Raw genomic sequence first — 24,160 nt, forward strand, 5'->3', positions numbered from 1 at the left:
AGATCTTTCTGCACTTAATTATTAGTTATTAATCATCTCTGGCTCTCTTTTACAGCATGTTTCTGTCCTGTCTTCATCCACACACCCCAGTACATGGCTGCCCCTCTCTCCCCTGCATCTGCCGTAGGTTTCTTTCTGTTAAAAGGAAGTTCTTCCTTCCCACACTCCCCACAGTCTTGTACTATTCCAGAGTCTTTACCTTACAAAGTGTCTTGATATATTACTATATTACTATATTGATTGATGCAGACCTTACAAGAGAGTCCATCCCCATAGATTTCTATAATAAAATGTCCAACTTTACACCAGAAAATCAATATTTTTCATCAGATAGAAAGAGCTGATTTACCCCTTAATAATAACTGTATAGAATTAAAACTGCATAGGATTACAGGTCATTACACAATGTGCATGTTGCAAAGAAGCAACACGAAACTCTCAATTCTGAATTCAGAGGACCCTTAAGAGGAAAACATCGAGGGAATAGTTTACCCTGCCCGGGATAGGGTTACCGGGGCCCCACCCTGGAGCCAGGCCCGGGGAGGGTGCCCAAAAAGCGCAGCCCGAAAAGGGGACATGGGCCCATCCTCCCGCAGGCCCACCACCCGCAGGAAGCGCCATAGGGGTCGAGTGAATTGTGCGTCGGGCAGCGGCCAGGAGCAGAGGCCCTGGCGGACTGATCCCCGGCTACCAAGACTGGCAATTGGGACATGGAGTGTCACCTCTCTGGTGGGGAAGGAGCCTGAATTAGTGCGTGAGGTTGAGAGGTACCGGCTAGATATAGTCGGGCTCACCTCTACGCATGGCTTGGCCTCTGGAACCAGTTTCCTGGAGAGGGGCTGGACTCTGTCTCAGTCTTGAGTTGCCCTTGGTGAGAGGCGGCGGGCTGGGGTGGGTATTCTAATATCCCCTCAGCATGTTGCCTGTATGTTGGGTTTCTTCCCGGTGGATGAGAGGGTTTGTTCTCGGCGCCTTAGGGTGGGGGTATGGGTCCTGACTGTCATCTGCGCTTATGCGCCGAGTGGCAGTTCAGAGTACCCAGCCTTCTTAGAGTCACTGGGTGGAGTGCTGGAAGGTGCTCCACCTGGAGACTCTGTTGTCCTACTGGGAGACTTCAATGCTCACGTGGGTAACAACAGCGAGACCTGGAGGGGCGTGATTGGGAGAAACGGCCTCCCTGATCTGAACCTGAGCGGTGCTTTGTCATTGGACTTCTGTGCAAATCACAGTTTGGCCATAATAAACACCTTGTTCGAACATAAGAGTCCATAAGTGCACGTAGCACCAGGACGCTCTAGGCCGCAGGTCGATGATCAATTTTGTAATTGTATCACCAGACCTGTGACCATATGTTCTGGACACTGGGTTAAAGAGAGGGGCTGAGCTGTCAACTGATCACCACCTGGTGGTGAGTTGGATCAGGTGGCGGAGGAGGATACTGGACAGACCCGGTGCACCTAAATGCAGAGTGAGGGTGTGCTGGGAACGCCTAGCCCAGTCCGCGAGATCTTCAACGCACACCTCCGGCAGAGCTTCAACAGCATTCCGAGGGAGACTGGGGACATTGAGTCCGAATGGACCATGTTCAGCATCTCCATTGCCGAAGCTGCTGCATTGAGCTGCAGCCGCAAGGTGGTTGGTGCGTGTCGTGGTGGTAACCCCGAACCCAAAGGTGGACACCAGAGGTGAAGGGAGCCACCAGGCTGAAGAAGGAGTCCTATCGGGCTTGGTTAGTCTGTGGGACTTTGGAGGCAGCTGACAGGTACCGAAAGGCCAAGCGGAATGCGGCTCAGGCAGTGGCTGAAGCAAAAACTCGGGTGTGGGAGGAGTTCGGAGAGGCCATGGAAAAAGACTTTCAGACTGCCTCGAAGAGATTCTGGCAAACCATCAGGCATCTCAGGAGGGGAAAGCGGTGCTCCACCTGTGTATAGTGCTGGCAGATAGCTGCTGACTTCGACTGAAAAAATTGACGGGCGTTGGAAGGAATACTTCGAGGACCTCTTTAATCCCACTGACACGTCTTCCGAGGAGGAAGCAGAGTCTGGGGATGAGGGGAATAACCCGCCAATTTCCGGGGGCGAGGTCACTGAGGCAGTTAAACAACTCCTTGGTGGCAGAGCCCCTGGTGTTGATGAGGTCCGCCCCAAGTTCCTGAAGGCTCTGAACATTGTAAGGCTGTCCTGGTTGACACACCTCTGCAATGTTGTGTGGAGATCAGGGGCAGTACCCCTGGACTGGCAGACCGGGGTGGTGGTCCCCATCTTTAAGAAGGGAAATTTCTGTGGCTCAAGAGTTGGCTTCCGTCTTGTAATAGGAAGGTTGCCGGTTCGAGCCCCGGCTCGGACAGTCTCGGTTGTTGTGTCCTTGAGCAAATGGTAAATGGGCTGATTCTTATATAGCGCTTTTCTACTCTCCCGGAGTACTCAAAGCGCTCTATACAACACGCCGCATTCACCCAGTCACACCCATCCTAACAAGCACTACCTCTATACTGAGTGCTTTCTAACTACACTCACACACGTTCATACTCCGATGAATGCATCGGAGAGCAACTTGGGGTTAGTATCTTGCCCAAGGATACTTGGCATGCAGACTGGAGGAGCCTGGGATCGAACCTCCAACCTTCCGATCAGTAGGTGACCTGCTCTACCTCCTGAGCTACAGTAACAGTAAACACTTCAACTACTGGTGATGGCCAGAGGGGCCGATGGCGCGACATGGCAGCCTCACTTCTGTCAGTCTGCCCCAGGGCAGCTGTGGCTACAACTGTAGCTTCCCTCCACCAGTGTGTGAAAGATCCATCACAGACTCATCCATTGCTTTGGGTAATAAAGATGTCCACATGTAGCCTGTCTGGTAGAATAATCTTGTATGTCTACACTGGAATATAGATTTTATAAAAGTATGCTTTGTTTTACATTATACTAGCCAAGTATAATGTAAAGTGTAACGCACTCCTTCCCACCAATTGAGCATTGCGTGGCACATCTGACATACTGTTTTATTGTCATACTTCACATTAAAACCAAAATAGTTCCAAACGCCAGATTTGAATGAGGGTTGGGGAGGTTCAATTTGCCATGTTGCAGGGAGAGCTTAACTTCTGTCTCGCTAGCTTGACCTGCGCTCAGTGGATCTGCGCTCGACAGTGCAGCCTAGGCGGAGTAGTCGAACGCAGATTCACTGAGCGCTCAACACAGACAGCATCGTCAGAAGGAAAGTTGATAAAATAAATTACAAATGTTGTATTGTCCGATACATATGCGTATGGAACTGAAAGCACTGTATCGAACAGTTCAATATCGGTACGAGTATCGTTGCACCCCTAACATTTTATATATATATATATATATATATATATATATATATATATATATATATATATATATTAGGGGTGCAACGATACACAAAATTCACGGTTCGGTTCGGTTCGATACTTTGGTGTCACGGTTCGATATTTTTTCGATACAAAAAAAATGTTCATGCCTTTTTAATTTGTCATTTATTAAAATTATAAATATATATTTTAACTCAAAAGTACAGTTTTTAAATTTAACCCTAACCCTTGTGCGTGTTTTTTATTTTGACAGCGAATGCGCACCTGCGGACCACTTATGTGCAGCCCTGGTTATTTAGCTCGTCATATTGCAGCCACAGAAATTATTTTGTCCATAAAACCATAAAGCTGCACTTTCTTTTTGCCTTATAGTCTGATTTGTCATAACTTCTCCGTTTTGTGGTAAGCTTTTCTTTGGCTGTCACTTCTTCACCCTGACCTGTCTTATTTGGCTCAGCAGAACTAAAATATATATCTGTCTGTGAAGGTTCTCAGTCATCCAGGTCATCGTAGTCAAATATATATCCTGCTGCTTTTACACGCGCACTCACATAAGCTCAGCGATTCTCTGCGCGATCAACCTCTCACATGTTTAAGCTTGCTGCGGGAGATTTCACTTGTCATGTTTGCATAGTAAGCTAACAATTAATAAGACGATGTCAGAGGAATTGGTGCACAAATTATCATCACTCACAGATCAGTGCTGTCGCTCTCTATACACAGTTCGCACGATTGCAAAGTGAAAGCAAAAAAACAAGCGCAAATTCAAACGCGATTTCAATATGTCACATATTGACAGTGGCTCACCGATGCCAATGACATAATTACCCAGCTACATTTCTGAAAGAATGCAAAAGCATTGACATATATTTTTCCTACAATAGCCCGACGGGCAGGGAAGAGATAGATTTTGGTAGCCCGACTGAAAAGATCGCTAGCCCCGGGACGTCGGGCTAGCGATATTGCGAGCCCTGTATCTGATTGAGGAATCACTCATCTTTGGAAAAGAGAGTTTATTACAGAGAAATGGCTCTTTCCAAAATAAAAGCTATACTATCCGTTTCTTCTGGGCTATATTCTCAGCAGCATATTAAACACATAAGGAGAATCATGTGCTAACAGCTGTCTAAATGACTCGGCTAAAGTTAGTAGCATGCTTGCTTGTTTTTTTTCTGCTTCCACTTGTCTTTGCACTAGGATGATGTCGGCGTAAATGTGCAGTCATATTCGTTGTGTTCCCACTAGTGCTTTCAGGTTAATCTCGTTGAAATGACCTTAACGCCACAACACGGCAAATCTCCATTAACGAGCTACCGCCGATCGCCCGTGCATGGGGCTAGATGGCCAACATGTTAACAAGCTAACTGCGCTAACACACTAGCTCCCACCCATGTAATTGAGCATTGCATGGCAAACATACTGTTTTACTTTAGTCCATGACTGGCTTAACTTCAGGGTCATACGTCACATGAAAACCAAAATAATTCCAAACGCCAGATCTGAATGAGGGTGGGGGAGGTCCATCTTGCAAGGAGAGCTTAACTTCTGTCTCGCTAGCTTGCCCTGCGCTCTTCCTTCTGACGATGCTGTCTGTGTTGAGCGCTCAGTGAATCTGCGTTCGACTACTCCGCCTAGGCTGCACTGTCGAGCCTAGGCGGAGTAGTCGAACGCAGATTCACTGAGCGCTCAACACAGACAGCATCGTCAGAAGGAAAGTTGATAAAATAAATTAAAAATTTTGTATTGTTCGATACATATGCGTACCGAACCGAAAGCACTGTATCGAACGGTTCAATATCGATACGAATATCGTTGCACCCCTAATATATATATATATATATATATATATATATATATATATATATATATATATATATATAAAATATTAGCAGCAGCACCGTTTTCTTTTCTGTCAGCTTTATTTGTGATTTGAGTTAAAATAATAGCTGTGGAAAACTCTTTTCTGTGTTTATGTGTAGACATGTTATAATTTTGTCAATAAATGGTTCTCTTTCTCCGTAATTTTACTTAAGACTATTAGAAAACTTGTTGGGCCACTATTAGAGCCACTTTCCCCCCCCTCAGTGGATCTGTTCTGGCTGTTTTCCATGTCTGTGGGTTCTTTCAGTGAAGCTGTGATTTATAATCTGAGAAACCTGTAAACATCAGGTGGTTTATTAGCATATCACGTACTTTAAAATAAAAAGTACAATTCTTAGCTCAGCCTTGCTAAACTTAGAACATAGTTTTAACCTGATAAAAATGCTTGTTTATTATCTCAGAATTTCCTCTGCTAATTCTTCTACCCTGCTCTGTTTTCATAATAAATCACTATCAAACTCCCACTGCTGGTTCAGTTAGGAGGTAATGTAGACCTTTTGTAATTATATTTGAATTAAGTGATTTACATGCTCAGTTAAACTACAAAAATTAACCTATACCTCCCTTCTGGGCCTTTTGTCATTTTCAGTCTTGACTCCTTTTGCCCTGCAAGCATTCTCACTGTCATCTTTCTAATACTGTGAAACCACTGCAGCTCTGACCTTTGCATATTTGCTATCGCCTGCTTGTTTGGCCACTCAAAAGAACTTATTCAAAACCACAATGGATATAAAAATGTCAGCTAAATTTATAAAATACGATCGAGACACCATTTGCAGATGCAGCCATTACAAAGGTCTACTTTTACTGGTCTGCTGCTGCTCTCTACCCTCTGTGTTGGAGCAGATTCAAGCTGAGGGATGAGCTGACAAACACTGTGGTACGTGATGTAGCTCTACTTTTTGCAGTGGCCACAACTGTAGGGCAAAGATAAGATCAGCCACTTGCAGTACTTTATTGTCTGTGTGTGTGAGAGAGAGTCAGAAAGAGTAGCTTCCAATCTGTAATTCGCAACTTGTCTGTCTTTAATCAGATGAACTGAGAACCTCCGGTTAAGATGGAAAATCAATCACTCTGAAGCACAACAATCACTGCTCCTGTCTTGGTGACCCATACAAATAGCTTAAATGTGCATCCATATCTAAATGAAAAAATCTCTGTAATATCAGTGTAAGTCTGTACATTTTATGATTGTGTTATCCATACATCTATTTTTGCCTGTGTATAACGCATGTTGATGCATTTGTTTCATTGTGTGTATGCAATTCCTGGGATGTTTTCCGACATGTGTTTTTCTATATTTGTGTGTTTTTGTTCAATGATGTGTGTAAAGGGGTTGGAAGACGTATTCAGACACTGTCTATTGATCTGTTTGACAGTCTCCTCATGTCTTTAACGCGCTGCAGGATTGCACAATCACTCACATTGATAGCGTGAGCTGCAGCAACAGAAAGAGAGAGACCGAGAAAGACGTGCGTCTCTTTCTGGAAAAAAGTTATTCTGGATGAATAAATGAAGAAAATGTGTATAAAGCAAACATAGATACCAACAGCTTTGAAAAAAAAAATAATGGTATGGGAAGAACAGGGAGAGAAAAATGGGAAAATAGTTAAAAACAGCTGCTAAAGACAGCAGGGGAGATAGTGCTAAAAGACAGAAGAGGGTGCTTGACATAACCAGGACAGAAAACAAAGTGAAAATATAGGAGCAATAAGGCAAAAGGAACATAAAGAAAGAAAGATTTGGTGGATTAGGTGAACAAAACAAAGCAGACAGCATACACTACACGAGCTGTTCGATGGCCTTGGAATAAACACAAGGAACAGTGTGCCGCTAATTCACGTTCTGGGCACAACGATGTAAGATGGAAAAAACACTTAAAATTAAGCACAAAAGAAAAAAAAAAAAGCAAGAGAAAGTTTGCATGTCTGTAAACAGAAAAGAAACAACGAGGAAGAAGAGCAAAGGGGAACCCTCCTGTGTGCTCAGCATATTAGAGGAGATGCTGCAGGGCAGCAGTTAAACGGGGGGAGGGGGGAGATGTCTTACACCACACACACTCATGTGTGCACATACTTGTTTGATCCAAACATGTGCTGACCCTCCCACACACACACTTGCAATTACACACAGACACACTCACGCAGACATTAATTGATCCCGCTGCAGCAAAAGCTGGCAGTAAGGCTCGACATGAGGAAGCTACCCTGTGGCCTCTACCCACACAAATAAATAAGCTACTCTCACCACATTACAGCAATGCACACTTCAATTAAGAATGAGCTACAGAGGCAACATGACTGTAGCATGGCTGACAACCTTCTCCAAGGAGAAGAAGGCACTGAGGAAAGAGGTTACTGACATATTAACATCAAATATCTTTTAAAGACGGGGTTTCCTCAGCATAATTATATCAGTGTGTCCTGGATACACTATTACTGTTTCTAAAATCTGTTAAATCTCTTACATGGGCTTTGGTTTGCAAATCCATATACTGAAAGAATAAAAGTTCACCCAGGTGATGCAACTGTCAGAGACTCCTGAAGCATTTCGAGCCCAGTTGGTTTAAAGAAGCTGCTTTAAACCTAAAGCCATTTATCCCTTGTTGGATTTGTCTGCACTAATGAGAGTCTAGAATACAGACCGAGATTTTATCAAGAAGGCGACCAGACTTGGAGTTTCCACTAGAATGAGAACATATGAACCAAATGATGACTTTAAAAGCAATGATGCGTTACCTTGGCTGACGCCGAGAGCATGTCTGTCATTCAACATTTTTGAGGGAAAAGACTGCTGTTGTGTGGCTCCACTGATAAAATGAGGCACACTTGAGAATTTGCACTCTGCAGTGCAACCCAGCATTTGTGTAAATGTGCCATGGTACTTCACCTGATCTGGACCAGAATAAACAGATGATAGGTTTGAAAATGCTGTTACGTTTGGGGAAACACACTTTAGTCTCGTTATCACGAGTGCCTTAGAGCTGCTATTTCAGCTGATTCATCAAGCACCCTGCATTATACCCAGAGCTGATGTTTACAAGTCAATTTTAGGGGGAGATTTTAGGAGAGCCACTATTGCCTTTTTGTAAGAAATATTACTCTGTGTTTTCTTTTTTGTAGTTTTGTTATGCTTCGCTGGTGATCGAGCATTTCTGGAAAAGGTTTCATCAGCCAACGATGTGGGCCAAGGACCAAACTGTCCTCCATTTTTGAAGCAGCAACAGATGGTGCAAATTACACAAGAGGCTATTCAACTGTAACAAAACTGAAGCAGTTCTCAAAAGGTGGTTTGCTGTTTTTCATTTTTTTGGCAAAACAGTGAAGCTAGTGGCAGCATTATATTAGTTAAATCATTACATCAAATTACATTGTGTTAGATTGTTGCATTAGATCTATTTATTTTATTTTTCTTATTGCCAGTTTTGGAAAAATACTGCTTGTTCATCAGGAACTGAACTGCTAACACTCTACCTGTGAGATAAGGGAAAATAAAAACAAAAATCAATTACCGCAATAATGAAAACCAAACTCCTTGAACAACAAGAGACATTAATTAATGGGAGTCTTTTCATTTCCTTTTGATTGTTTTGTTTTGAGTCACTTGTTCCTAAAACCAACAACTTTATTTTGATAATAACAGTAATAAGAATGATAGAAGTCAGTGTTTGCCATATTTCATCTTGATTTACCTGCCAAGGTTTGTTGTAATGAAAAATAAATAAGTAAATAAATAAATAAATAAAGATTTTACACAGCATGCAGAGGAGTTGACTCCTGCTCTCATTTACCTCTGAATTTAATCCCTTACTTAAAGTATATAGAATAATTAATCCATACTCTATGGCAGGCTGTGATATATTGAAATGAATCTTCTTGTTGTATAGACACAAACAAATAAAGCCTGGCTGAATTAGTTCTTACCAAATGCCCATTTTACTGTAGCTTTTATTAGTTGAGCCATATCCAAAAACACCAACCTGCTGTCTTCTGAACAGCTATGAAGGCTGAACATGTAATATCTGCAAGAAATCATAAAAATTACAGTTTCAACTACAGAGCCACAAAGCAGCAGATGTGCTTTTGATTAATACTTAGACATTTAAATGGAGATATAATTAAAAAAATGATAATATGATGTGACTGAAAGAAATATGTAAAAATAAAAGAGACAAAAAACGACATCACATTATGGGTTTCACGGTTACACTTATGGCACAACACTCAGGATTACTGACTCACTTTAGATCGTTCACATCATTAATGTGACTGTTGAATAATGTGGCTCATACTGGTTCAATTTAAATAAGTCTAGGCTCTTTACTTAATAGTCACGCCACATATGATGATTACTTTAAATCAAACACTGCAATTTAAACTCTGCAGGAAAACTGAAATATGTTGATTATTAAATGATAAGACAGCTGATATTACTCGCATTAAAATACATAAATGGCGGATTGTAACTCACAAGAAGAAGCCTGGCATAAAAAGGAGCAGAGGGTGACATTGTAAAACAGTCGAAATTCCATTAAAAAGGTAAGCGCTATGCCAAATATCAAATTTATTACTCAGTAATTGGGGTTGATCTTGGCACAAATTGTTGCTGCTAACTACAATGAATTATTCATAATGATTTTTTATTTTATTTTATTATTTTATTTAATTTTTTTTTTTTGGGGGGGGGGGGGGACTATGCAAATGGACTAGCAAATTAATAGCAACACAGTTATTTCTTTCCAGCAAAGTCTGTCCTCCCAATGAAAATGAATTAGCAGTCATAGTATCAGGAATTTGCATAACTGTCACCAGACAGACAGACAGAAGGGTGTGTGTAGATGGATAGAACTTTGAAATCGAATTATCTCATTGAGCTTCCCCATTAAATATATAGTCAGTAGCATTTTAGCTTCTTTTTTTTTACAGTTTTTTAAAAAAGTCTCCTCTTAAAGAGCTTTAAGAGGTGACATACACTGAAGTTATTATACTGTAGGAACAGGTGATTTTGTTATATACACATAGACCCATGTAAGCTGTTCCCACACTCTTCCACTGCTTAGCCGAGAAAGTTGTCTACTGGATGCATAGCTCTGTCTTTATTAGGCTGACATGAGAGTGATAAAGATCCTCTCATTAACTCAGCAAGAAAGCAAATAGGCTAATTTCCTAAAATGTCACACTATTCATTCATTAGCTGCGACAGGTGCCCATGAAACCGCAGTGGTCCAAAGAGGTCAAAACAGGCATTATACATGCATATTTTAGATAATCATCACAAGCTTTCTAGATTTATTAGAATTAAAAAAGAGTTTTTACAACATGATCAAGTCCCTCTGTCTCTGTGTTAAAGCTATCATCTGCTGCATCTCTTACTTGACTTGAACAACCCAGCTCTCAGCTAATATATCCTTTTGAATTTTTAAAGCCAGACCTGCACTCTTCGAACAGGCCATTTATCCCTTAGGCTTCTGCCTCTCAGGTACATCACCTCGCTCTAGCTGCCAGCTGTAAGCTTTTATGCTGCAGTCTCCAGGGCTTCGGTTATGGAAATAACATTGTATTTCTTTACAAGGCCTTGTCCTTGATCATTATTACACAACTCTGTAGCAGAGCGACCAGATAACCAATTCACCTGTTGTCTTTATATTGGTTTCCACTAGAGCCCAGTGCATCTTGACTACCTGATCCTCAAACAATCAGACTGCAGTGACAAACGGCTGCACAGTAACCTTCTCTTGATGCAATAAGAGCTTGGTGCACTGAGTGATAAACGAGAGTATTGGTTAAACTATTCATTGCACAATGAACAGAACTCGAAATGTGCATGTTCTGACCATAAAGTGTGAAATCAATAAATGAAAATAGATAAGTTGAATTAGTTATTTGACATTGGATTGCAAGTCAGGGCTGAGTTTGAGTACAAACTTCTTTCAGAGATTTATTTTACTATTAAGCAACCGCAGGTCTTTAGAGGGAATTGTGCTTTCTTAATGTTAGTTCATCTTCACATGACTTTAAACTGCAGCATGTTATTGTGGACAATGGTGTTAATCTAAAAGTCTATGAAAAAAACCTCTATAAAGCTGGGGCATCTGACTACTTGGCACTGATCGAGGAAACAGGAACAGTCCAAAGTTTCCTTTCAGCACTGCAGCTGGGCTGACAAAGAATCAATTGACTATTCCTCAAACTTTAACTAGAAATGACTTTATTAATGTCTTCACATATAATATTTTAACCTTTAGAGAAAAAAATATTCTCAGCCATCCCACATAGATCTTAAGTACAGTAACTTCTTCTATCGATCTTTGTGAGTTAACATCTATAATGTCTTCCTCTAAACCATCATGTGCCTTGATGGTTTCGACTACAAGATTGTTCAAAGGAGTTTCACATTCAATAATGCTTAAATTTTAAATGTGACTAATCTATCTTTATTAACAGACTATGCAGCACAGGCTTTTTAGCGTGGCAGTAATTAAATCATTACTTAAAAAATCCGACAGTTTTTAACTAATTACCGACCAATTTCGAGCCTTCCTTTTACTTCAGAAATCCTTGGAAAAGTAGCTGTCAAACAGTTAACTCATCGTTTGCAGAGGAATAGTTCATTTGAAGCGTTACAGTGATGATTTAGAGTACATCATAGTGCAAACACAGCACTAGCAAAGGTTACAAATTATTTACTTGGCCTCTGACAGTGAACTCATCTCTTTGCTTGCCATGATAGATCTCAGTGCAGCATTTCATACCACTGACCACAATATTTTACCACAGAAATGAGAACAAGCCATGTTGCTGCAGTCGTTTGATCATCTCTACTTGATAGATTCCAGTGTGTGCATGTAAACAGGGAGCCTTCTGCACACACAATATTAAAATGAACCCTGTGAGGAACCAGTGTTTTTTTTTTTTTTACATTATACATACTTCCATTAAATAATATTATTAGACACACTGCATATGTTTTCATTTCTATGCAGATGATATCTAGCTTTATTTATCCATAAAGCCAGATTCTACAAATAAACTAGTTAAACTAATTACATGGCTTATAGACACAAAGACTCCTTGTAGATTCAGACAAAACTGAGGTTACTGTATTCGGCACTAAAAATCTGAAAGAAATATGGTGTACAACCAGATACTTAGTTTAGATTGCATTACCTTGGCCTCCAGTAACATTGTGGTAAATAATAGAGTCATTTCTGATCAGGACATGTCCTTGTGCACGCACATTAAAGAAATAGGACAGCATTTATACATTTGCATAATCTTTCTAATTAAGTATGCTGCTATGAGTTTACTAACTAGGACTAGGGACAGAAACGTTTTTCCTCCCATATTAGCTTCTATTCTTTGGTACTTCTTAAAGTCAGAATTGAATGCAGCATCCTCTCCTCACATATAAAATCATTTCTTTTTAACATTGTAGGGTCTTACAATATAAAGTGTCTTGAGGTCATTGTTGTTGACAGTTGACTGTCAGAATTTGAACGTACCTGAAAGGTAAATGCATTTGTATTGAAACTGAAGTCCTTTTTGTGGTTGACATTACCCGAGTTTGACAGATTATCGTTACCACATTAACTTTACTATAGCTTCCTTTAAGAAACCAGCTAAGCTCAGAGAATCTTGGCATCCTCTTTTAGTGTCTGCGGTGCAGTCTGATTTGGAAGCGACTCGAGCTGGTCTGTGTCACAAAACAGGAAGAAGCTGCTGCTCTTACTGAACAAATGATGCTAAAGCTTTCAGAGATTCTGGCAATGACAGATGGTGGAAGGAGTGAAAAGTCTATTTAAAAGAAAATCACATCTGTCATGTTTATCTTCTGTAAAGCCCGACAGAGGGAGTGAGGACAGTAAATTACAGTATAACAAGACTTGAGATGTAATGAGAAACAATACCACAAAGGATGTAAAGTCTGTGTAATAAGCAGTGCTGTGCAAGTTCAAGCTTCACAGGAGCTACTTCGCAGTTCAGTTCACACAATTAACTAGTTCACTTTTTTAGTTCACAATTTCAAAAATAAAAGACGTCACATTCATATGGTCAATGTTGCCCTGTCCACACAGCCCCCAAACTCTGCTGCTTCCCAGTGTAAATGAATTACTCCATATTATATTGACTTCACAGAGATTACTTTTAAAAGCCAAGCTAAACCTATACAAGTAGTCTATCTTTTACCACATAAAGTAGGACAACCTTAAACAGATCGGGTTACAACTGGAACATTATGGTCGTTAGGTCCCGTTCTTGCCCTTTGAAAATGATTCCTTGTTAACATAAACACCTGATGACTTGTTTTTAGGGGACAATTTGCATAACACTGTCAGATGTATTTGTTTTTTATTGGAACACATAGACACTTCCATTCTAAAATTCCATAAAATTTTTATAAGCTGTATTGTTGATTAGGCTTAACTATGAGTAGTTCAATGTCCACACCAGCGGTCTCCAACCTTTTTTGCACCACGGACCGGTTTATGCCCGACAATATTTTCACGGACCGGCCTTTAAGGTGTCGCGGATAAATACAACAAAATAAAACCAGTACCAGTACCGAAAAAAAGAAGATTTATTCATAACACACGTGAAAAGACCCAGGAAAACCGAGTTAACGATAAAAACGATAACAAAATAACGCTGAAAACCGATAAAAACCCTGAAAACTATAGATTTCACACCTAAGCCTCAACTCTCGCGGCCCGGCACCAAACGACTCACGGACCGGTACCGGTCCGAGGCCCGGGGGTCAGGGACCGCTGGTCCACACCACATTCTTTAGTTGCAAACACATTCTTTTCAGTTCAGTGTTTACTGAAAACATGAGCACATTCATGCACAGCACTGGTAATTAAGTTTACCGAGAGCTTTGGTCTCATTACCAAACATAACATCTTTAACGTGGATTAAGCAGACTGACCATGTAAACCTTAACCAGAAAATTATTTTCCTATTATTTTATTACAGTTTGTCTATTTAACCTGGGAACTGTGCTTGTGAAAAAATTATGGCTTGTATAGCACGTTTGACAGCATCTGAGATTACTAGCAACTGCAGCTGACAAACCTTGGTGACAGTAAAAGACCTGCAAAATCTAAATGTGAGATAAGGAAACTCAAGTTGACTCAAATTATGTGTTTTTCTTTGCACCAGACATCGCAGTCACAGAAAACAAGACCCTGTGATGCAGCAAATAAGAACAATTCAGGCTTTGGATGCTTTGCTCTGATAGCATGTTGTAAACTTTTACATCTTGATGTTTCTTAATGAACTGTATACATTATAGGCACAAAAACAGGACTTCCTCAGTGCTGAAGAGAGTAATTGGGTAAAGAAGCCAAGCAGCCAAAGTTTGTCAAAGTCTCTTCTGTGATGCTGTTTAGCAATGGTGTAACTCCTTGATGAAACCACAGTCTCTCTGGATGATAAGTTGAGCTTTTTGGGCTGACTGTGCATCCCTGTGGGTTTTTTATATGTATGTAAGAAAACAAAATGCAATTAAATAAGGCAAAAAAACCTGTGTCGTCACATCGGGTTTGTGAGGGCTAAGTCAGCTAACCATCCATGCATACTTATGGTCCACGCACACATGTGTGCGCAGAAGACCAAGTGTGTGCTATTTATGCTCTTCGAAGGAACAAATGGATGCAGACTGTTTCATCTCAATAAACAAAAGATGAGTAACATATGCAGCTAACAGGCTTCCCTTATTGCCATCTGTCTGGAATGTTATTCTGGCAACCCAGAATGCACAATAATCACAATGTTGGATATTGTGAGGAATGTACAGTGTGTGTGTGTGTGTGTGTGCGCGTGTGTGTTTGTTTTTGAGATGTGTTCTGCATGTACTTTCATGACCAAATAGCCTAAAAATGCAGTTTATTTTAGCCTTTGTGTTGACACACTTTTTGCTCATATATCTTCATTTATGTCTATCTGTGTGTCTTTGGCTTAGTGGAGAGTGGCAGAAATCTGGAGTTCTCTTGATTAGAGCCAGCTGTTTCTCTTCATTAACTAAAATCCCATGCATGCACGCACAGTCTGCACGCACAGATGAACACACAAAAGCAGACACACACTGAATCAAAATTCCCTAGAAAACATTACGCACAAAATGGCGCTAGTTCTTGCTACATAGGAATGAAAGCCGCATGAATAACGTTGGTTTGAAGTGTTTTGTTTCCTGGTGTTTATTTTCCCTCTCTGTAATATTTCTACCACAAACTTACAGAAAATTGAAAATGTTCAAGATCGTAATAAACCTTTGACACAGATTAGATGGGTAACTTAATAGTGCAAATTGCCTAATGAAAAATACTTTTATTTTATTGTATCATATGAAAACGATTATGTTTGTTTAACTATTTACTTAGATAAATCAAGTGAAACTGATGAATGAAAAAGAAAAAGATCTGGAGATTATTCCAAGATTGAGCTTGCATTTGGTAATTGTTCATTTGAACCTTCGATATGAAGGTCTTACTGGAAGTGACGTGGACCAGCACTAGACTGAAAAGGCCAAATAAATAGCACCAACATTGGAGGTGGCTAAATCAACAATCAAGTACAAAAAACTGCATAGTGTTGTTAAATATTAGTTTTAAAATCAGGCCTGAAACATACATTTTTGATACCTTATTAAAAAAACAAAGAAATATGTGGACTTATGATCATATCTTTTTCCTTTTTGCTTATTTAGGTGGATATATATGTTGCCAGTGGCTGCCAATATATTTATGTGTAGACATATGTTGGCCAGTTTGAAACTTGTAGTACATTGACCAACCCCCGGTAAAGAATAATTACAGAGTTCCCCTCTGTAATGATTGATGTAGCCTAAACAAGTACAATGATATGAAGTTCAACAAGATAAAATGCAATATAATGAAACAAATATGTGAATACACTAAAAAAAAAGTCAAAAATAAATACAATGAACAAAAACAAATAAATGTAAATCTGATGATGCATTAGTTAAGTAAATTATGAAGGATATTGGTGTTTAGTTCAGGCAGGAGAAGAGAATCAGACGTGGCACACGAAAAATGTGGTGGAAGGAGAAACTATAAAGACAGAAAAAGAACTTCTGCATGACTAACCAAATTAATCATTTGACTAATTAATCAAATTAATCATTTCATTAATCATTGTGCCAACAGAAGTCACTGCAGTCAAAGAACAGTCTCATACTGGCTGTTTTAGAGACGAAGGAAGACCCTTTGGGGAAAATTAATGGGCTACTCACTTGGTGCTCTTATAGGGGTTGGCACAGTATTAAACGACTTGTGAAAATGAGGGGCTAGGGATATCAAACTCAAGCCCACACACGGTTTATGTTGGGAAAATAAAAGCAGGGAGTGGTATTATCTTGTTTGAAATGAAGAGCAGCTGTGCATGGAAAGGAAACCAGTAAAAAACAATTGAAGGAAAAAACCTTTGTACAGCTTTTTTCACATAGGAGGACGTGCCACTGATTTTTATTCATTCCATGGAGATTTACCCTAATCTTAAGCATGCCAGCTCCATGATCATCCACCACAAAAGAAAAACAAATCTCACAATGTGATTGTGTGGACTGATTTGTTTGCTTACACACACACAACACGAGTAACACAAGCAGACACACACTTAACACTGTGGAAGCTCAGCAGCAGTTGTGAAGCGGACCTCAAACGCTATCTCAGATCCTGACACAAGGCTTTCGGTTTCCCCCTCCCCCAAAAAACACATCTGTTCCTCGAAGAATCATGTTAGGAGCTTTCTCCCTCACAGTCTTAAACTGAGCCTCCACTCAAACCTAAATCCCTGGAGTGAGAGTGAAAATAAGAACGAGAAAGTAAGAGAGCAAAGAGACACAGAGAGGAGAGAGAAGTGCGCGACAGAGAGACAGACAGAGAGAATGAGATGGGATTACAGGGATAATGCGAGCAGATGGAGGGAGGTCGTGGCTCCAGCAGGACTCTCCACTCCAAACGGATTAAAAGACTTCAGCCGAGCCACCAACAACCGAACTGATGATGTGTTCCTCGCGCTTGAGACTCTGAGGTGATCCAGCCTCGTCCCCAACTGCTAAACCCAGAGATGATAACTTGCTGTCTTTTAGCGTGTAGCAGTAAACAATTAGATCACGGTTATGTATTTCAAGGCCCCTCTATTCTTCCTCTTCAGTCAAACTTATAAAAGCTTTTAGGCTTTTTTAAGCCCCATCCATTTAGGCAACAACTCTCACTAAAAATTTGCTTTAACTTACATTCTGTTAGACAAAATCAAATTCAAATATAGTTGCACCCAACGGACATCCAGGAATCAATTACCCAAACTAACAGAGGATCTGGTCACATAAAATCAACATTAGATGTCCTTTAGCTTTCAAATACACTAAGCCATTTTACACTTTTTCTGGCTGCTTCACAGAAGACGGCTTCATCTCAGCACAAGTGTTTCCATGCAATAAACTTTTCATTTCATAAAAATACAGGGGACGCTTCTGTCCCCACCTCTCATACATAGTTTTACATCTTTTAAATAAAAATGAAAAATAAAACATTGCTTTGTTTCATTCTCCCTCCACCAATTCATTCTTGACAAGAGTTGTTTGAGGGGTTTTTTTGCAAACTGTGTCCTATATGTGTCTGTTTGATGCCTGCTAATTTGTGAAAATAATAATAACGTCTTCTAGTTGCCTATCAAGAAAGATGGAACTAGTTTAACTTTTGACAGCCTGTAGGGGAGGAAACATCAGCTACTAACTAATTTCATCAGACAGTTAAAGTGATTATTTCTCTTTAACTTAAAACGTTATATACAATGCACTAAAGGTTAATGTCAAGACTCCTGTCTATCTATCTGAAACCTAAGTTTTACTACATGGCATTACATTTACTTTTTTGTTGAACTGAATATCAAATGTGCGAGGATTGTTCAAAATGTTAAAGAGAAAATATTCAACTTTAACTTTTACTCTTAAAGACTCAGTTGTCATATTTTCCCATATCAGTTGTCTCTTGCTGATTAGCATTTATCACTTTTTTGGGAAAATACTTTTTTGCTTTATTTGAGGGGAAATTTATTGGTGAAATCATTTTTAAATGCCTTAAATAGCTTTAATGTTTTTGTAAAGTCTTGGGATCAAATTCATGTCAAGGACCAGTGGAGACCCCTGGTGGTTAAGCTAAATTTCCTGGCACTGTACTGTTAAACTCTTTAATTATTAGTTATTGAGTTGTAGCTATTGTTGCGTGAAGACATTTGATAACACAACTCTGTGAAGTTTGCAGTGTATTGTTTCTGCAATTTCTAAATGCTCCCTGTGTATGCATGAACATACACCAGCTGGAGGGACTAGCACTGATGAAAGATTGTACAGTGACGTTTTTGGTACCATGGACATAAATATTGCTACCCCCTTGCCCAAACCCTCTCCTCGTGCCTCACCAGTGGCACTGACCAACAGAAAAAGCCTCCCCCACAGGAGAACTTGGCCCATGTAACTAAAAAAAACTGCTCAAGACCAGCTAAAGGAAGCCAACAATATCTCAGTGTTTCCTCAGTCAGATCGAGGAAGGGTGAGATTCACTGGAACTAACTCAATCAGTACCTCACTCTTCAACTGATGGAACCCAAAGGATCAGATGCCAAATTTCCAGTGCCAGACACCACAGTACACCTCTAGCAAACCCATGTTACTGTCACAGGGTCAGAGGTGGTTTGGCAGCATGAAGAAGACCTGTAGTATTAGTATTAGGTAAGTATTGTCAATATTGTGGAATGTTGGATTAAATCCTGCTTGTTATTTTAATCTTTTGTTTTTAATCAACATTTGGTTGACTTAATCTGGATGAAAAGAAGCTTGTTCTGTGTTTTAACAATGAATTGATATTTTTCCAAGTAGCAGTTGCGCTTCATGCCTGCAGAGAAAGGCTGAGGTATACACACAACTCATGTGTATGGATATGCATTCATTAGACAATGCAATTTAAACATGAAGATGATTGTTTGTAATGCACACATGACAGCATTATGCATGCGTGACACACACACACACACACACACACACACACACACACACACACACACACACACACACACACACACACATATAGCTGTAAAGCTGTAAATTAGCACTAAAATACTAGATTGACAGATACCAGAGTGTCTGTTTTGATGTTTTCAAAAGGAAATTGTTCTGACAAATAGCCAGCATTGTGGATCGTTACTGGCAGTGTAAATGAGCGCTGTGTGCTAGGAGCAGGCTCAGCTTATTTTCTGCATCAGGATAGCTCACATTACCAACACCAACAGGTCACATTGATTGGGTCTCTTCTCCAGTCAAATGCTGTTAACTGGTCTTAATGGAACAAATGTGTTTCCAGTAAATGTATGAAGGCAGACTGAAAGATAAATACACACAGATAGATGTGCAAACTCAGTATCAGACTTTTTTTATATATAATATATGATAATATTTTTCCACTCTGAAGTCTGGTCCACAGCACTGAGTGTAATATTCAGTTCTGTGTTTCATCCCTTTGCATATGCATTTATTAATGTGAATCTGGCTGCTTGTTAACTTTCAGTCTATCTGCTCTTTTCTGTCCGCAGGTGATAATTAACCTGTTGGTACGATGGCCGTTACGCGACTTGCTTCTCCCCTGACATCCCAGCATATGTCGCTGCTGGCACACGACACATTCATGGAGCCCTTGATTTATCTTAGCACGTGAATCATCATCAGCACTGATGAATGTCACCCAGTTTAACCTCGATTGTAAACACATGACACTTTGACATTGCTTACAGTCAGACTCCCCACAGCAAGCTAGAACTTTTCTCATTTCACCATTCGACCTTAGCATTTCCAGGTGGCCTCACATCCATTCACTGTTTCTGAACACTGAGGTTGCAAGGTTAAGTATTTGCTACAACAAAGGAACAGGAAACCTGTCCGAGCGGATAGACTACTCTACAGTAGAGTAATTTTCCAAATATCTAAAATCAAAAAACGAAAATCATCTTAAATCGAGCAATTTCCATCGCAGTTTCCTTTTCCTTCCTTGAATACAAGCTCTGGGCAAATGCACACTATCTTCGTGCGTATTTACGCATGCAATACGAAGTGACAAAATACACCAAGTTACATTGTGAAAAGAAACACAAGATAGAAGAGTAAGAGTCAGTCCAAATTAGGATTTTGGCACTGCTTGTAGCAAAAGGAACGCACACAAACCGTCCTGTCCAATTGCAGCCTCACTCTCTCTCTCTCCTACTCTCACTGCCACACATCCACAGACCGGGCTGCTCACTCACACACGTGCACATCGCCTTTTGCTCACCTCTTTTATCCTGCACTCTGACGGTGATCTCCACTAGAGGCTCAGTCTCTCGGTCCAGTTTCCGGGTTATGATTATGTCCCCGGTGTCCCGACTTACGCTGACCGGTGAGCTCTCCACGTCGGGCTCAACCAGCTCAAACGTGGCCGACTGAAACCTCACCGGGTTCAGGTTCATCACCACTGAACCGATCCCTGCATCCTCGGACACGTTGATTAAAACTGGGCTATCTGATTCCAGTACTGACCTGGACTTTCTCGCTGGTACTTTCTCTTGCGATTTCGGTTTCCCTTTTCCCGGTTGGGGATTTAGTGAGGGCGCCACGGGCCACTGCCGTGGATTTATTTCCACTGTTATGCCCTGGCTTGTGCGAGGTGGCCACCCCCGGTCCCGGGCAAACACTTCAAATTTAATAGGTTCACCCAGGCCGAGGATGGAGTCGACAAGGAGGATGTCACCAGTTTTGGGCACCACGTAGAAACTCCCGTTTCTGGGCAGAGCAAAGTAGATGAGCTCGGCGTTCTTGCCGCTGTCATCGTCCCGCGCGGTGACCGTGTAGATCGCCATGCGGAGCGCAGTGGCATCATCGAGGCTCAGTTTCACATCGTCTCCGGGGAAAGTGGGCTGGTGGTCGTTAGTGTCCAAAACGTCCACCTTGATGGACGCCACCTCAGACACTAGTGGAGACATGTCTTCCTCTTCCCGGGAGAGTCCCGCGCATTGACCACAACACAAACCGAGACCTAGCGCATATTCGGCACGCTCCTCTCTGTCCAGAACCCTGGAAGTCTTCAGTAGAATATGTCCCCGTTTGTGGTGCGCAAAGACACGGAAATTCTCGCTGCCCTCTCCCAGGAGTTTGAGATGCGCTGCCGCGGAGCTGGGTTCCCCGGCACCGCACAGCCTTTGCGAGTTGAGTCGCTTTAATGGGACGCTCAGTCCGTTGACCCTGCAGCCCGGGGACGAGTTCTCAAATACATGGCCGTGAAAAAACGGCACCTGCTCCACGGTCCTGTTCCCGAATGCGCACGAAATAAAAAATGGTAAAACCACGACCCAAATCATGACTGGATATCTCTTTGGCTCCACGACACTAACGCGCCTCACATAAATCCATGTGTGCGTCTCTTCAACTTTCATGAAATTGTAGCGCACATATTTGTTGGCACCATATTTGAACTCGATGTGGGAGAACTTTGTCTCTACGCGTCTGCGCTGTGCGTCCTTCTTCTCTCCTGCCCTCCTCGGTCTGCCGTCTCACCAGCAGCGCTGTCTGTCTGTGCGCGTTCCAGGGGAAAAAAACGCTTACAGCTCGAGTACGCGCTTACCTCTGCACGCTTTCTCACTTCGTCTTGCGTGCGCTGATCCTCAGCGATCTCGTATGAGCATCATACCTAATCCTCCACTTGCTGCAAACTGCACACAGCCGCACAGAGACCTGCTTTCCAAGTGGAGCTCACTTATTACAGGGAGGAAAATCAATTTTCTTTGCATCAGATCTGCAGATGAGAGTTTGGTCATCAGGAGGATATAACACAAAACCGGCTGCTTTACGCATGCAGTGCCAAAGCTACCAGGTAAATTCATTTGTTACAATGATATGCGGCGGCAACAGATTTCTTATAGGAAATGAACTTCTCGGTAAAGCTGCACCGCATCGAATTAATGCGTGCTCGCGCTCACGCGCATAAACACTCTCCACCAGCGAGCAAGTATGTGCGTGTCAGGGGGATCCTCGGGGAAACGACCCGACCTCCCTTCTCCCAGTGATCAATGCCCAGTCTTGCACATCCATATCCATCACTCCTCTTTCCAATAACACGTCAGTCCACTGGATTAAAATAATGTAAAAATCGATCATTTTAAAACGTCTCCAGAGGGGCAAACAGAAAAGAAAAGCTTACAGCTTCTGGAAAGGACTCAGAAAGACTCAAGAGCTGTCTTTGTGTCACAGTAAAGTGGCCCGTTTGAGCGTGTTCATCTCACACTGTGTTTTTGTTTAGTCCCTAGGGGTCTGTGAATGTTGTGGGCAAGTTTCCAGCGAAATGAGAACAGTTCACTTTAATATAACATTGACAAATATTACATTCACTTTATATTTACCAGGTTTCACTGATATTGTCTCTTGGTCACATATCATTCACTACTATACTGACAGCACTCATGTAGATTCCTGATAATAGATTTGAGCTGTTTATGGATCCAGGGCACGGTCATTATCTCATCCAGAGTGCCTGTCTTCTGTGTGCTTTTGTGCTGTTTGAACTCCCACTCACTAAAACACTGCAACCTGTGCAGTTTTAAAAGTTTCACATCAGCAGTCCTTGGATAACACAAGTTTAAGGCTTTACACAAAAAAAACTGTGTTCATAAATTCAATCAAGCTGGTGTTTAGCATAAAATCTAACATCAATGTGAAGGTGAATTCCCTTTCCAGTATAACTAGAATTAAATAAAACCATTTTTAATGTTAAAGGATATACACCCAATCTATTCATAACTGACCACAGACAACAATGAGGACTTTAACCTAAATGTAATCATCACGCCAAGTCTAAATCACACCCAGGAATTAGCAAATAACTGTGATAAGTGTAAAAAATGTACAGCTTGTATCCTTGTCTGCATTAATTGTTTTCTCCTAATGAAACACACAACTACAAACAACTCAAGCCCCTCAAATGAATCTATGTTGATGCAAAAAATACATAAATTTGAAAAAACAATCATATTTTCATTTACAGATTATTATACATAAGTATGCAATATGGTCCTTCCTTCACCAATCAGCTCCAGCCACACTTGCTCATCCACCAAGTTTTCCTGGTGAATGAAGTGAGACATGCTGAATTTCATTAAAGCGGGAGAGGAAACGCCAGAGTACAAAAATAGAAGTTGTTGTCTGTGTGGGTCAGAGCAGAGAAAAAGTCATGGAAAAACAAAATAAAACTAAATTCCATAGTGCCTGGACACATTGGACAGCTCCTTTGTGAAAACTAAAATAAAATTTTATTGCACTTAAAGTAATGTAATGAGTTGTAATCAGTTCAAGGATCATCATCACCTGTATCTTCTTCACTTTATCTCCGTGGGGAGCAGAGGAGGTGCGCACAAATGGTGAAACAGTCCCCAGTAGAGACTTCCACACTGAGCTGAACTCACAGAGAACAGATCACATTTAAACATTAAAGCATTTCTGTATTTTATTAATTTTATTCATTGCTCTTATTTTATGAAATGAACCCTGAATCTTGAATTGTGTTAGGTTAGTCATATTTGATTATATTTTACTTTATAATTTGTGTTTTACATTATGTTGCTTTTATTTCTGTATTGTTCTGTTTCAGCTTGTCAGTTTGCGAATCAGTTTTAACTATGCTAATAAACGAGAGTGTAAGGCAGTGTGTCTGAAATGTGGTCGGGGTATGGATGGATGGATGTTTTCAAGAATATATATAACAGCATACAGAAATGCTGGATTAAAAAAACAAACAGACTTGTTTTTCGTTGCAGAGAGGTCATTTTGACCTTGACATTCTGATTTTCCATCTCCACCAATTCATTCCTTTAACTGCATATCCAGTGGAGGCTGGAGCCTACCCCAGCT

General features: G+C 40.9%; 1 protein-coding gene across 2 annotated transcripts in view; it reads right to left on the reverse strand.

The window, feature by feature from the left end:
* LOC309714747 (neural-cadherin) overlaps positions 1–21,819 on the reverse strand; it is a 335,326-nt gene extending 313,507 nt beyond the window's left edge. For both annotated transcript variants that reach the window (XM_082547420.1, XM_082547421.1), the window contains exon 1: positions 20,556–21,819. In XM_082547420.1, coding sequence (XP_082403546.1) covers positions 20,556–21,693 — 1,138 coding nt within the window. In that variant the 5' untranslated portion in view covers positions 21,694–21,819. The remainder of the gene's footprint in view (positions 1–20,555) is intronic.
* Positions 21,820–24,160: the final 2,341 nt, after the last annotated feature.

Source organism: Aulonocara stuartgranti (assembly GCF_965226115.1).
Source record: "Aulonocara stuartgranti genome assembly, chromosome: 1".
In the NCBI taxonomy this organism is placed as follows: domain Eukaryota; kingdom Metazoa; phylum Chordata; class Actinopteri; order Cichliformes; family Cichlidae; genus Aulonocara; species Aulonocara stuartgranti.